Raw genomic sequence first — 15,485 nt, forward strand, 5'->3', positions numbered from 1 at the left:
ATGTCAAAATGAGGCTTTTCTTCGTTTCCTTGAGCGAAGTTACACAAGAGAAATTTTGAACCAAGCACTTAGTAAAGCCAATTTGCCATCTAGGGAGGAACTACTTATTTGTAAAAAAGATCAGGCAGTATCTCTTGCCTCATCTAATCCTGACTGACAAAAAGAATGTAAGATTTATCACCACCTTTAGTCAGCAGGAAAGCAGGATACGTAACATCATATATTCACAGTGGCCTATTGAATTAACAGACATTACACTTAAATCACTTTTGCCAGAAAAACCCGCCATTACATTCAGAAGAGCACCCTCTATGAGGGATGCACTTGTTAAATCAAGCCCAGAAGTTATTCCTAAAACCACTTGGTTGGCCAAAAGGGGCTTTTTTAAGTGTGATTCTTGCTGCGCCTGCACCTTTGCTACAAACAGTGTTGATTACACTACGGCATTTAACAACAAAAGAATTCCTATAAAGGAATATTTGACATGCCGTACTGAATTTGCAATATACAAACTCCGCTATACTTGTGGTCTTGATTACATCGGGAGTACGAAACTCCCCGTTCACAAGCGTATTTTACAGCATGTGAGGGCCATTGTCAACTCGGATCCCAATTGTCCAGTGGCTAGGCATTTTAAATTGCTTCATGACAATAAACTCAAGGATTTCGAATACACAGTTCTAGGGGCAGTTCCCATTTCCGGACGGGGTGGGAATCGTGAAAAAACTCTCCGCCAATTGGAGACTCACTTTATACTGTCCTTCGACACCAAAATGCCCAAAGACCTCGACAACAGCAAGGACCTACATAATTTTTTATGATGCACTAGGTGAATTCCGATTTCCATACAGCATATTAAGCCTTTTTCTCTAGTGTTTGTTTTCTAATTGAGAGACGAATGCTGCTGAGATGCAGTCCATCTTGTGTAAATATGTATTTTACTATGTATTTCTTTGTTTGTCGTCTGGCACTTAATGGCATTTTAGGACTGTTTGTTCAGGCTTGAACAAACCTTATCAGCTTCGCTATTTCAATTTTTGGTATTTAAACTTGAGATGTTTTTTGCACAATTTTTTACACATTAGGCATTAGAGCACGTATAGACTTATGAGGCAATTATGTCGAATGTTAGACCAGACAGCTCTCATTTTGATACATTTAGGGCATATATTCAAATCTGCGGTATTTTGCACATTGGTTATTTATACGCTCATTTGCACAGTTTTTGATCCCAATATAAATAATTTATGTGCCTATAAGCTGTTCTAACTGTCCAAGTTGGATCTCCTGCACATTATTTTATGTATTTTATTACATGATTCTCTGATACTCCAGTGCACTTACACTTTATCAGTGGCTTTTACTATATATTCAGTACTGTAATATTCAAGGCTGCATTTGCACTTTAGCTAATGTCCTTTCAAGATTTTTGAAGGTATAATAATGTGTTTTTATAACTGCCCATGTATTGGATTATTGTGGTCATTTGCATATTGTTGCATGTATTCAAGAATGCACTGATATTTGACTGATACATGCCGGAGGAATCGATTGAATCATGAATAGGCAGTATGCACATACATGTTGGCTATTTTTGAAGATGTATTGAGTTTACAATGTACAGTTTATGTGGGATTATGACTGGCAATGTGATTTTCTGTTATTACATTTTAAGTGATTATTTGCGGACACAACTTTTAAATATACAATGTTGCCTGTATAATGAACTGTTGGTAGTTTCCCGGCATGTAGTTTCTCAAGTCTGTCATCGATTGCTATGCACGTTGTAGTCACCTCTTCACAGGATATAATGCATCTTTTTGTATTTAGCACTTCTCGTCCTCGAACGCGTTGTGATCAAACTCGCGGATGCGAGTGAAACGCGTCAGTGGCGGGCACTATGTCTGACTAATCTTTGGATTTTGATGTGCTTTCCAATAAATATGCACCTTGCACTTCAATTTGATGTGTTCCTGATCCATTTCTAAACGGATGTTTGTTAAGAGGTCTTCACCAGCAGATCCCTGCTCGCTTTTGTTTTGCGGGGCTGGAACAGTTTCCTGTGATATATATATAGATCAAAGCAAGCGAGAGTTCCTTCCGGGATTGAGCCCATTGTCAGGTGGTGCGCAGAGCTGGCGGAACTACAGCCTGACATCTGAATCCCGATGAAAAAGTCCAATAAAGCGCACACTTGGAATGAGTTTGCAAGTGCAAAGTTTACTCAATTGCACCGCGTTTCGGCAGCAGAAACTGCCTTGATCACACAACAAGTAGATACTGAAGAGTGCATTACATAGTAGTGAAATAACACAAAAGAAGGACTTCTGGCACATAATGCAGCAAAGCACGGGAAAGAGTGGCGGCCATTTTGAAGCATGTTAATATGACATGAATAACCCACAAAGTGCATAGATTAAGTTACATGATCCAATGCCTCAATGCTATAAAATGAGACCAGTACAGCCAAGCAGCATCTTCATGGAGACTGCGGGGGGGACGCAGAGAAGCCAGTTTGCCCATCTGCAGACATCACCGCCAAGCAGCATCTTTGTGGAGACTGTGGGGGGCCGCATAGAAGCCCGTTTGCTCACCTGCACACATCACCATGGTGGGAGAAGGGAAACTACATCTTCCAGCCTGCATAGCGGCGAGGACACTGCCATCATGCTCCATTAGTGCCAGGAGTTGCTTATCATCCGGCCAGGGCTCCCGCAGCGTGGGACGCACGCGGGCGTGCCCATGCCACGCCCGGACAAAGCCCGGGCCAAGGGCAGGCCCGTCAAAGCCCAGATAAGGCTGGGCTGGGCCCACTCACTAAGTCTTACCTACTGGTTAAAATTCCAACGCTCACTTCCTTCCGGAACAGCTGTCAGTGAGTCATCAGGACTTTGGGGAAGACTATCAAGTGGCACGTAAGACATTTAACTTTCCTCTATTTTTCCCTGACTTGAGCATTATTGGACCATGGCTAAAGTAAGGCGGATGGATGAGAGGGAGGGCACACCAATGGCTATGCAAAACTCAACCCTTGATAGTTTTTTGACGAGAGCTGCAAAGGCTATAGATAAGGAAATACTTGTAGTCCAACGACGTTTATCAATAGAGGGGGTCCCTGATATATGTTTGAACCAGGTTGTAACTACAGATGGGCAAAAAAGGGCAACTGTATCAGAGAGTCATATTTTAGGAGATATGACAAATGACTTAGCTTGCCCTGAGCTGCCCTCGCATCAATCCCAAAATTCAATGGTACCTGGTCCCCCGGCTAAAAGAAAGAGGAAGCTTAAACACCTAGAGCCTGAATCAATAGTAAACACCAGATCAAAGAGGAAACAGAGACTGGCCCCTACTGGGGATAGTAGCAGGTCTATTGTTGTGTCACCAGTTGAAACAAACCCCCCTTCCATGGTTTGGTCCCCTATAATCTTATCCCCACAAGACATCAAGATCCTCATGGATGGTTTCAATGATATAATGCAAAAAAGAATATTACTCATCCTGAATACGCTTGAGAAACTAGAAAATAACGTGGGATGTGTACAAAAGATACTTTCATCTCAAAATAGGGAATCAATTAACAGTGGCCCATCAAACTCTGGGTCTGAAAGCCAACGAGATGATGATAAAGGGGGTGAAGCTAACAGGAAAGTTAGCAATAAAGCTGAAAGGCACCATGGTAATCTAGTGCATTCTTCAGTGAAGGCTAGTGATCAAACGAGCAACCAGGCCAAACTGGTAGATAACAGTAGGGGCAATATTAGGCAACAAAATCACAATGGAGACGCAGGTCCTACTAGTACCGCTAGTACCAGTTTGACATGAAATATGAAAGACTCGGTCCCACTTAGGCAGTTCAATACACAATCGAATGACGCTCCTTTATGCGAAGGAAGCCATAATGATGTAACTCTTCACCTCCCTCCAAACTGCTGCCCCTACGTGGTGATTTTAACTAACGTACCACCACTTAGAGGAGAGAAAAAATAACATTTTACTCAATTAAAGAATAAGGCGTGTTACTGGCTCACACAGAATACTGATTTCACCAGCTCCAGCTCTCAAGATAGCATGTACACACGTAGAGTGCACTGGGTTGGCCCCCTACGGAAGACAGCAAAGGGAGATTGTGTTGTGATTAATTGTAGATCACCAGACCTAGCAAGGACACTACTCAATAGCTGGAGGAAACAACCCAGCCAGAAATTAGAATATAATATTGAGTTAATGCCCCTTGGTTTCTTCCAAAGGCATCTTAACCAAACCATATTGAATTTTCTCCAAACTGTTCACACATCCTATAATCCATTAAGAAGGCAAGTCCACTTCCCCCTGGAACTCAGTAATTGATTTGAAGCTCTCACCGATTTAGATAGCCCTGACTGACTAAATCGAGGGAGTGGGGCCCGGGTAGATAGTGCAGCTATAATAACTCATGCTGAGGGAAACATAGTAATTGACAATACGGTGGGTAAGGAGTTAGCTATCATCCCACTCATAAGGCACAATACCGTCGAAAGATCCCAGATAGTAACTCTATACTGAGTCAATGGCAACGGGAAAGCGAGCATAACAACCAAGCCATACAGATAATCTCATGGAATATTGCCGGTATTAGATCTAAACTAAGTGATCCGGAATGGGGTAGGATGGTGGATAATCACCATACATGCTTATTTCAAGAAACCTGGATGATAGAGCAGGTATACAGGGTGGGGTTTACCACATTTAGCATAGAAGCCAGACCAACAAAGATGGGACGACCCGTGGGAGGGTTAATAATATGGGTCAGGACAACGTTGAACTGTAGAATCAAGAACCTGAAAGTAGATTCTCAGGAGACTCTTGGTATTGATTTGTCATGGCCAAAAAGGAGTGTTGAATTTAGATTGATTAACATTTATAATAGGTTCAGTAGCCAATACAAGCCCTCAGAAACAATACCAATGTTAGCTGACTATTTAGAGAAATGCAATGGAGGCCCCCCTCTCATTCTCGCTGGGGATTTTAACATAACCTTTGAGCTAGTGGAGTATATTCAAGAACTAGTGCAGGAAGAAGAGCAAGCCTGGTGTATTAAAAAATTAATTCAAACAACAAGAGAGAGAGGGTTAAGCCACACTCTTAGTCCCCCTATAATAATCAAAAGTAACAACAAAAGAGTGTGAAAATAATATATACAGGACTAGTGGTTCATAAAACAAAACAATTGTGACACTGCGAATCAATCTGAAGTTCCTTGAGAACCCTCACTCACCAACATAGTTGGTGACATGCTTCATCATGGGGTTCTCCTGGGGGTACCTTGTGTACCTCCAGTGTGCTTCGACGCTATGTTAAGGCGGAGCAACAAGATCAGACTAAAAGGATAGTGATTATCAGTGAAAAAAGGGGAACATTTTAAAATGTCAAGATTCATCCACCGATATATTTAATTGTGATGAAGCTTAGACGTTAAAAACAGTGAAGGATGTGTAATCCTGACTAGTAGTGGGTCAGATACATCCAGTTACGGTCATATTGGTCGACATGTTTCAGCTTCTAATGTTTGATTCACAAAGCTTTCTTCAGGACCTAACCAGAAAAACCCAAAAATCCACCAGGGCGGTATAAGCTTACTAAAGCCTATCCTGACCTCAGGTGTAAGGAACCGATACACTCACGGTTTTCGTTATGTGCCTTCCGCAATTCCGAAAGGATACCTGTAAGGAAATAATGACACAAATGCAATGCATCAACATGTGACTATCATCTGTGTGTTACTTTATGCCAGGAACAAATTAATGCAGTGTCTATCGAGGGACAAGGAAATCAATTTAATTTCGTTATTCCCACAGGCTGTGCTCTAACACCATATTCGAATGAAAAATCCATAAATGATAATTGCATTATGAATAACGAAGTGGACCTAGATTTTAGGAAATACTCAGTTGGACGCTTCGACCAACGAGTCATTGAAAAATTAAAGTTACCAAACCAGTGTGATTACGATAAAAAGGCACTGATGACCAAATGAATTAGAATGGAAAATAAAAGGCACTCACATGTGTACAAAATGGTGCTGTACTCCTTAGGCAAAAAGGTGGGTGGCGGGACTACAGGACAACTGTGGGGGACACAAAACGGAAAGGATGTATTTAATCCGAAAGCCCCTCAGTTGCTCCGTCAAGTCGGCATTTAACAAAGAGCCAAACGATAGTAAAAGAACCGTCTGTGGTACTCACATCTTCCAAGTCCACTGCCTGGCTCTTAAACCTACGTAAAACCACCGAGCCTGGAGTCAGCGACAATGTAGTCATGACGGTTAAAGTAGGAGAAAACTCCATGCTGACCGGAAATCCGGTTCCGGCAAAAGAGAACACAAACAACGGACTGCTAGAAAGGTTAGGAAAGACTAGACCGTTGAATGTTGAATACGTAGTTCAAAGCTTTACTCGATTTTGAAAACAGACAGACAACATCACAGACTAGGGACAGTCCATAATCAAAGTGATTTAGGTGGGTAATCAGTGTTGTGAATAACATCCAAGATTGCACAGGGAAATCAAAGTTGTTAATACGATACATGATAGTGTAAGGAAGTGTCATCACCATCATGAACCCTCGAGTGAACAAGTAATGACGAGGATCGAAAACAACAGTTGTGTAAGCGGTCCTAATCAAAACCATGAAAGTTAATAGGGCATAAAATGCTTTTATTAATAATATGCCTGGGAGCTAAATAGGCAAAAGTGCTAGCTAATGATAGTTTATTTGCGTCTCAAAACCGTGCCCCACGGGATATTATCATTAAGACCGGTCAGATGTGTGGAAAGACGGTAAATCCAGCGTTGCTCCTTTTCGAACAAAATCACTGGATTCACCTGTTCAATGATGGTCCAATGCAGATCATCCACCGTGTGGTTAAAACGCAAAAAATGTTCTGTAAGTTTCGTAGTGCTTTTCTTACATCGGATATTACTCCGATGTTCACCAATGTGTAACTTCACCTTTCGCGTAGTCATCCCCACATATCTCAGATCGCAAGGACATGTGATTAAGTATACTACATCAGCAGTATTACAATTGGTGTGACTCCTTTGCGTCCAGATCTTCCCTGTTTCCAGGGTCAGAGTTTTTGTGGTAGAGGTGAGATAGCAAATGCTACACGACCCGCAAGGGAAATGGCCAAGGACGGGTGGTAGACCCCACGCATTGAGGATAGATCTTTCACTAGGCGTGTTGGAATTCCGTGGTCTAGTGTGAACAAGGGAGTCCTTTAAACTGGTAGCCTTTTTATATGCGAATAAAGGTTTTTCCCATTTGATGTTGTTAATCTCCAAAATTCGCCAGTGTTTTTTGATGGATTTGGAGATGATATTGGAGGCAGCATTATAAGTTGTCACACAAGTGAGTGGAATGTCTTTAGGTGGTTTGGGATAATCACGTAATAGATTTTCACGTGGTTGATTTCTGGCCCTCTTACAGCTGGCTGTCAAAATCTTATCAGGATACCCTCTTTGGTGCAGTTTCTCTGTGAGTTCCTTAGACTGCGTACGGAAATCAGACAGATTACTACAATTACGTCTGATCCGTAAAAATTGTCCATACGGTAGGTTTTCCCGTAATGGTCGTGGGTGAAAGCTTGAAAATGTAAGAAGGTTGTTTTTAGCTGTGGGTTTGTGATATGTTCTGGTCAATAGAGAACCATTGACCTTAGACACAATCACGTCCAGAAAAATCATCTCATTGCTATCAAATGTGTAAGTAAATAGCAAATTGGGGTCACGTGTATTAATCCACGCAAAAAAGTTGCGTAGGATATTCTCAGGGCCCTGCCAGATGATAAAAATATCATCTATATATCTCTTCCAAAAAGAGAGGTAAGAAGAGAAAGGATTGGTAGGGTCCAGAATATGTTTGCGCTCAAAGTCGTAAACATATAGTCCTGCCACACTCGGCGCAAATGTGCTGCCCATAGAAGTACCCGTACACTGGAGGTACAATGTACCTTGATATTCAAAAAATTTCTTTTTGAGTGCTAGAGTAGCACAATCAATCACAAAGCTTTTAGGTGTTTGAAAAGTCCAGTTTATAGAGTCTAAAGATTCCCCAATGACCTTGATGGTATCGTCCTGGGGAATACTAGTGTAAAGACTCTCAATGTCTAATGATACAAGAATGGTATTATCATTATCAACTCTCAAGTCTTGTAGGAATGCCAAAAAACTTTTTGTGTCCCTCAGATAGGTGACAGTATTCTGGATTATTGGTTTTAAAAAATAATCACAGTAAATAGATAGAGGCTCTAAAAGAGAGCCAATGCCCGATACTATTGGGCGACCTGGTGGAGGTGATTTGTTCTTGTGGGTCTTAGGTAGGGTGTAGAAGTAGGGCACTATACCTTTACCCTTCGTCAGAAAGTCTGCTTCGTGCTTACTAATATAACCTCTACATTCAGCATGTTCCACAAGGTTGCATATGGTGGCCCTCAAAGAGTTGGAAGGATCTGTGGTTAGTGGAATGTAATTCTTAGGGTTATCAAGCAGACGTTTACATTCAAGGTCATAGTCAATACTGTTCTGAATTACAATCCCACCCCCCTTATCTGCTGGTTTAATCACGATAAGGGCATTAGATCGTAATGACTGGAGTGCCTGAAAGTCAACGGAACTCATGTTTTTGAAGGTCCCTTGATCCTGAAAGGATTCCACATCATTAAAAACTGCTTGTTCAAACGCAGTTATCTCTGCTGGTATTGTATGTGGTGGGGGTATGAATGTTGATTTCAAACGTAAACCAGTATCGCTCGGATGATCTGCAAGGACTTCAGATTGATTTCTTTCAAAAAAGAACTTCAGTTTAAGTTTTCTAAAAAACTCAGACAGTTCACAGTGCAACTTGAACCGGTCAAAACGTGCAGTGGGGACAAAACCTAAACCTCTCTCAAGGACATCACTCTCACTCTGAGTAAGGACCACTGAGGATAAGTTGGTGACTAAACTTTTAGGTTGTTGGCTGCACCTTTGCTGCGTGTGTTGTTCCCCATGTTCTCCTCTTGTTCCCAATGAACCTGGTTGCGCCCTCTTCTTCTCCCTCGCCCACGTCGTCCTCTGTCCAAAAAAGGAGGACGGAATGAGGGTTGAGGAAAAGGAGGAAGCGGGACAAAGCCCGGATTCCAGCCCATCATTGGGAATTGGGGTGGTTGGAAATGGTTTTGATAACCCAAATTGCCTTGATTAGAGGGAGGTTGTTGCCAAAAAGGTTGGTACTGATGAGGTCTGTTTCTACCCCTGCCCCACTGTCTAGACTTGGTACTGTCAGTACTTGACCCGCTTGAGAATGAATCGTTATCATCCGTGGTCTCAGATTGGTCATTACTAGGTATCGGCGGTGTGTAGTCAGGGCTAGCATATGGATAGATTTTAACATAAGAGAAACGTTTCAGATCCTTCTGAAACTTCTGAGCTTTGGACTGTGTTAATGTGTCTTTATACTCATTGATCTCCTTATTGAGCTCATCCAGTTTCTTTTTATAGCCGGTCAAGGTAGTACGGAAATGTGTTTCAGTTAACTGGATTTCCACCATAAGGGCCTCAGAAAGTCGTAGCGCTGTTTTGATGATGAGAACAAGCCAATCGCGCGTGCAGTGCCACACGATTTGGGCCCAATCCCTCCTGAAGACAGGGTCTTCCAAAAAAATCCGGGGTGCATTTGAGACCAATAAGCCTTTAGGAGCCACATTGTTACGTAGATATTCTGTAAGTATGGTTCCATGTAGGATTGTGCGGATGCGACTACGTTTTTGTTCAGTTAATTTGTCCCATTCATTCGTCTGTGATATAGTCTGTGCTATTGACGAGTCAGCAAAGAGAAGTACATAAACCACTATAGGCTATAATTTCCTTATTCTGTATGTGGATTTGCACGGAAGCATAGGACAAGTAACGTCGACGTTTCGACCCAATAATTTAACCAATTCCTTGTCATGTGACACACACATTGCTCTGACACCAAATTCTTTGCGCTTACAGGTTCCCAACCTATCCCTTGTCCTGATGAAGACCCCCTTTGATGCATACTAATTGGCACCACCATATTGGGTCGAAACGTCGACGTTACTTGTCCTATGCTTCCGTGCAAATCCACATACAGAATAAGGAAATTATAGCCTATAGTGGTTTATGTACTTCAAGCTGGATCTGATCGTTTAGTATTTCTATGTACTGTCTACTGTATATATTTGTTACATGTGATTTTTGTTCAAGTACACATTGTTTCACTAATTGTTTAATTTTGTATGTGCTTTCTGGTTGGGTCACCCTGTAAACACTTCGGTGTTTTCCACATAATAAGTAATATAAATCCATCCAGTAACACGAATTCATTTCTGTTCCTTTTTTCTGTGTGTGTACCCTGCGGTTCTTCAGTGTATTCAGTACATGCCCAAATAAGTTTGCCTACTTCCAGACAGAACCAATGTCTTTTGCTTTCACTATTATGCCCAGGTTCTGAGGGCTACTGGGTTACCCCATTATCTTTAATGGGTAGAAACTAATTCGAACAACAAGAGAGAGAGGGTTAAGCCACACTCTTAGTCCCCCTATAATAATCAAAAGTAACAACAAAAGAGTGTGAAAATAATATATACAGGACTATTTGGTCATCAGTGCCTTTTTATCGTTATCACACTGGTTTGGTAACTTTAATTTTTCAATGACTCGTTGGTCGAAGCGTCCAACTGAGTATTTCCTAAAATCTAGGTCCACTTCGTTATTCATAATGCAATTATCATTTATGGATTTTTCATTCGAATACGGTGTTAGAGCACAGCCTGTGGGAATAACGAAATTAAATTGATTTCCTTGTCCCTCGATAGACACTGCATTAATTTGTTCCTGGCATAAAGTAACACACAGATGATAGTCACATGTTGATGCATTGCATTTGTGTCATTATTTCCTTACAGGTATCCTTTCGGAATTGCGGAAGGCACATAACGAAAACCGTGAGTGTATCGGTTCCTTACACCTGAGGTCAGGATAGGCTTTAGTAAGCTTATACCGCCCTGGTGGATTTTTTGGTTTTTCTGGTTAGGTCCTGAAGAAAGCTTTGTGAATCAAACATTAGAAGCCGAAACATGTCGACCAATATGACCGTAACTGGATGTATCTGACCCACTAATAGTCAGGATTACACATCCTTCACTGTTTTTAACGTCTAAGCTTCATCACAATTAAATATATCGGTGGATGAATCTTGACATTTTAAAATTTTCCCCTTTTTTCACTGATAATCACTATCCTTTTAGTCTGATCTTGTTGCTCCGCCTTAACATAGCGTCGAAGCACACTGGAGGTACACAAGGTACCCCCAGGAGAACCCCATGATGAAGCATGTCACCAACTATGTTGGTGAGTGAGGGTTCTCAAGGAACTTCAGATTGATTCGCTGTGTCACAATTGTTTTGTTTTATGAACCACTAGTCCTGTATATATTATTTTCACACTCTTTTGGTATTAAAAAATTACTTAACCCTCCCATTAAAAGACTCACTAAAGTAGGCCAGCAGGTATTGTCCCTTACCCTCACACAAGGGGTGCGTGCCTGTAACGGGAGGACACCAGCTGATGAGGCAGTGGAGTTTACTTTCAAAAGAGGTAGTACAAAAAACAGGATAGACTACATCATGGTGGACCTCGACATATGGTCCTATGTCAAGGATATGACTGTTTTAAACCGTGATGACAGTGACCATAACGCCCTGAGTTTGGAACTAACTGGTCTTCCAACCTTCGAGAGTCGAACCTCTAACAATATAGTACCCATTGTTACAATGAACAATAATAGACGTATTAAATGGGCCTAGTGTGGTAGCTGACGGGCAATTAATCCCTAACATTTATGATGAAGTGGCTCAGACCCTTGTGGTACTCAGCGATTTAGACCACAATGAAGATGAACTTATTTTAGTTAGTTATCAGAATTTGTCCAAGAGCATTAAACAATATTTTTATAAATCTATTATTTTTAACACTTCTAAGCAAAGTAATGCCCCATGGTACAATGAGGACTGTAGATTAGCAAAGGCTAACCTAATAGAAGTAGTAAAGCAAGGAGAAAGTTGTATAAGAGGGCACAGGCTGGAGCAAAAAAGAGCTGGGAGGCCAGTAACTGGCGCACATTGGTTGAGACTTCCAAACAGAAAGACAGTCAAACGTTCTGGCACCTACTTGCTGAAGGTTCAGCTAGGCAGGTTAGTGAAGATGATTTTTATATACAACCACAGGTGTGGGGAGATAATTTAAAAAAAGTACACTAGAGTTAGAAGAAGAAACCATGGTAGCCCTGGGGGAAGTTACCCTCGCTCCAGCAAAGGGAATTGCTGAAGGGTTTTCCCTAAAAGAAATCATAGCAGCAATTAGCCTACTTCAGGCAGGAAAAGCTCTGGGCTTACTCAGACTCCCAGGAGATCTGTACAAAGCTGAGCCCAAAATGTGGGCCCTTTGTTTCAAATGGTTTTTAATGCCATCCAGGGAGGGGGGGATATTCCTCCGACATGGAAAGGAGCAGAAATTATACCAATTTTTAAAAAGGGAGAGGAAGGGGACCCCTCAAATTATAGAACGATAAGTCTTATTGATGTCTCCCAGAAACTCTTTTTGTAAAGTTATTTTGCTCCGTATTCAAAGCTGGATGGAAGAAAATGACATTATTTCCCACCTGCAGGCTGGCTTTAGGATATCCACAAGTATCCTAGACCAAGCTTTTAGATTTTTGCTATTAATTTGGAAGGAAGTTAAGCTCCTGAAAGGCAATTTATATGTTGTTTTTGTTGACCTTAAGACAGCCTTTGACTCCATCGATTGCATTAAACTATGGGCCACACTAAGGAAACTAGAACTACCACATGATCTTCTCCAGTTACTGGTTTGCCTGCATGATGAGAATTACGCAAGAATTAGGTGGAAGTCAGATGGCAGCCTTTCAAATAGTATTACAATCTCTAAAGGGGTACATCAGGGGTGTGTGCTTGCCCCAACCTTATTCACCCTGTACATCAATGGGCTGATTCAAGAGTTATGATTGTGGAGGCGATCCTCCTAGACTAGCATGCAGTCCCTTACCCTCCTTGTTGTTTGCAGACAACACACTCCTAATTTCTAAGACTCCGAAGGGTATTCAAAACACCTTAAATTAGTTTGCAGAAGCTTGTAAAGACCGGGGCCTCAAGATCAACTGCTCTAAAACTACATATATGGTCTTTAACCCCTATAAACGCTCAAAGGGGAAGTTGATATTGGGTACCCAACAACTAGAACAGGTCAAGGTCTTTGACTACCTGGGAGTCAGAATTTGTGATAACTTAGTATGGACTCCTCAAATTTAAAAGAGTGAGTCAGCACTACAGCTAGTGGACTGTGCAATAGCAAGGAGGTTAAGATGCTCAACAAATCGTTCAATATCTCATGCACTCGAGATACATAAGGCCAAAGGATTGGGTGCAGCTCTGTATGGCGCCGAACTGTGGGGCTTGGAGAACACTAAAAAGCAAGAGGTAGTAGAATATAAATTCCTTAGGGCTATACTTAATGGTCCAACCAATACCCCAATCCTAACACTGCGTCTCGACCTAGGAGTTAAATCTATTTCACACTTTGCTGTTCTTAGAGCATTGATGTTCTGGGTCAGAATTTGGGTCAATAATATGGAGATCCATGTAAAAGAGGCAGTGGTGGAACTTTTAACCCTACAAAAACAAAAAGGAGAACTGCTCTGGTTTAAGAGGGTTAGAGAATGTCTGTATCACCTAGGCTTGGATATGATGTGGGAGGCCCCTGGCTCCATTACAAATAGAATGGCCCCCTTGTTAAAGAAGAGATATTGGGACTTCATCAACTCCTCTAGTAATGAAACTGTAGCACGTGGCACTTTAACTCTGAAATATTTATATGTTAAGACCTGTTTTAATTTTGACAAGTACGTGGATGAAATTGAACCACCACAGGCATGAGCACTTTATATTCAGTTCAGGCTTGGGACCCTACCGCTAAATGCTTGGAAAAGCAAATGGACCAATGTTACCATTACCTCTATGTGCCCCATATGTTTGTCTGTACAAGAGTCCATTGAGCACTTCCCTTTTGTATGTCCTGCATATAAAAACATAAGGAAAACATGGATTATCCCAGCCTGTCGATTGCTTTTCTCTTCACACCGTTTGGAAGCAATACGGATATTTCGATCGGAAACAACACAATGGCTTGTCTTTGCAATTACAATATATTTGTTATATGCCTGGTTGCAGAGATCAAAAGCCCCGCTGTTCATCCCTGTAAGCTTCTTGGAATTAATACAAATGATTGGTGTAGTAAGTGCTAGCTTTTTTTGTCTGCAGTTGTACAGAGCTAGAACACGGCAGCAATTAGCACTATGTATAACGTGTTCAAAATGGCAATTACATATCTCTATCAATGTGGTTTCTATTGGTGCCAAAGGATAAATAAGCAAACGTCGGTGTTGCACCCACAATACCACAGTTGTATATGAAACGAGAAGAGTAATCATTCAATACTATCTCTGCTTTGCACATATTTGCTATTTTAATGTTTTTTCTCCAGGAGTGCTCTGGTGAACCTCTTTGAAAAGGATGATCGACAGCCAGCATGCTCCTTTCTCTACAGTGCAGTATAGCGTTACAATCTCAAGGACAGAGTTTCACATTCATGGTGTGCGATTTACTAGCATTGGTAGATGCTTATTTTGTTAGGTATCTTATAAAGTATTTTAACTGCTCTGTTACTAATTGAAACTGATTTTAAAAATAACACTATTTATTTTCTTGCCATCAGTTCATGTGTAAGAAATGATTGTGCACAGTAGCTATAATTCTTCAAAATAAACATATTTGAAAAGTACAACTGTCTTCACAGTTACTCTGCAAGTCTGCTTTTACCTCAGGTGTCAGATCTGTTGTCCACTGGTGATATGTGAAAATCATATATTTCAAGTAAGACTGGTAGTGGCTTGTGCACTTGTAAAATTCAAAATATTATAAAAAAGTTGTAACTGAAGCAACGTTGAGCAAACCATAACAGAACCAGTGCTACCATCAGTCTTTCTCATACTCCATTGGATTGTAGAATGAGGTAATGTTTTTGGTATTGCAGGCACTGCCACCGTCATTGTGCTGGGGGACCAGGGAGCACTGGGTACAGTCGCAATTGCTCCCTCGTCCAGTCAAATTCTCATTGGCGAACCATCAGGGATTTACAATGGAACTGCCACTATCAGGTATGGAAGTTTGTGAACACTGGTAATCTCTGCTTGTAAGTCTAAATCACAGTGGGACAGTCATAAAAGTATAAAACAGGCTCCCATAATCAAACCTTCCTTGAGTCACAAAGAATTCCTGGAGTACTCCTGGAAAATTGCAACATTCACAGTTTTTCAGGAGTATTCTCCAGCAAAACATTTGGAATGCAAAATGGTAATTGGTTACACAA

General features: G+C 41.3%; 1 protein-coding gene across 1 annotated transcript in view; it reads left to right on the top strand.

Annotated features, from left to right (window-relative positions):
* ADGRV1 (adhesion G protein-coupled receptor V1) overlaps window positions 1-15,485 on the top strand; it is a 1,990,932-nt gene that overhangs the window by 901,096 nt on the left and 1,074,351 nt on the right. The window contains exon 61 of the mRNA XM_085632468.1: window positions 15,150-15,273. Within this exon, the coding sequence (XP_085488594.1) occupies window positions 15,150-15,273 (124 nt within the window). The remainder of the gene's footprint in view (window positions 1-15,149; window positions 15,274-15,485) is intronic.

Source organism: Triturus cristatus, chromosome 2_1, assembly GCF_964204655.1.
Source record: "Triturus cristatus chromosome 2_1, aTriCri1.1, whole genome shotgun sequence".
Lineage (NCBI taxonomy): Eukaryota > Metazoa > Chordata > Amphibia > Caudata > Salamandridae > Triturus > Triturus cristatus.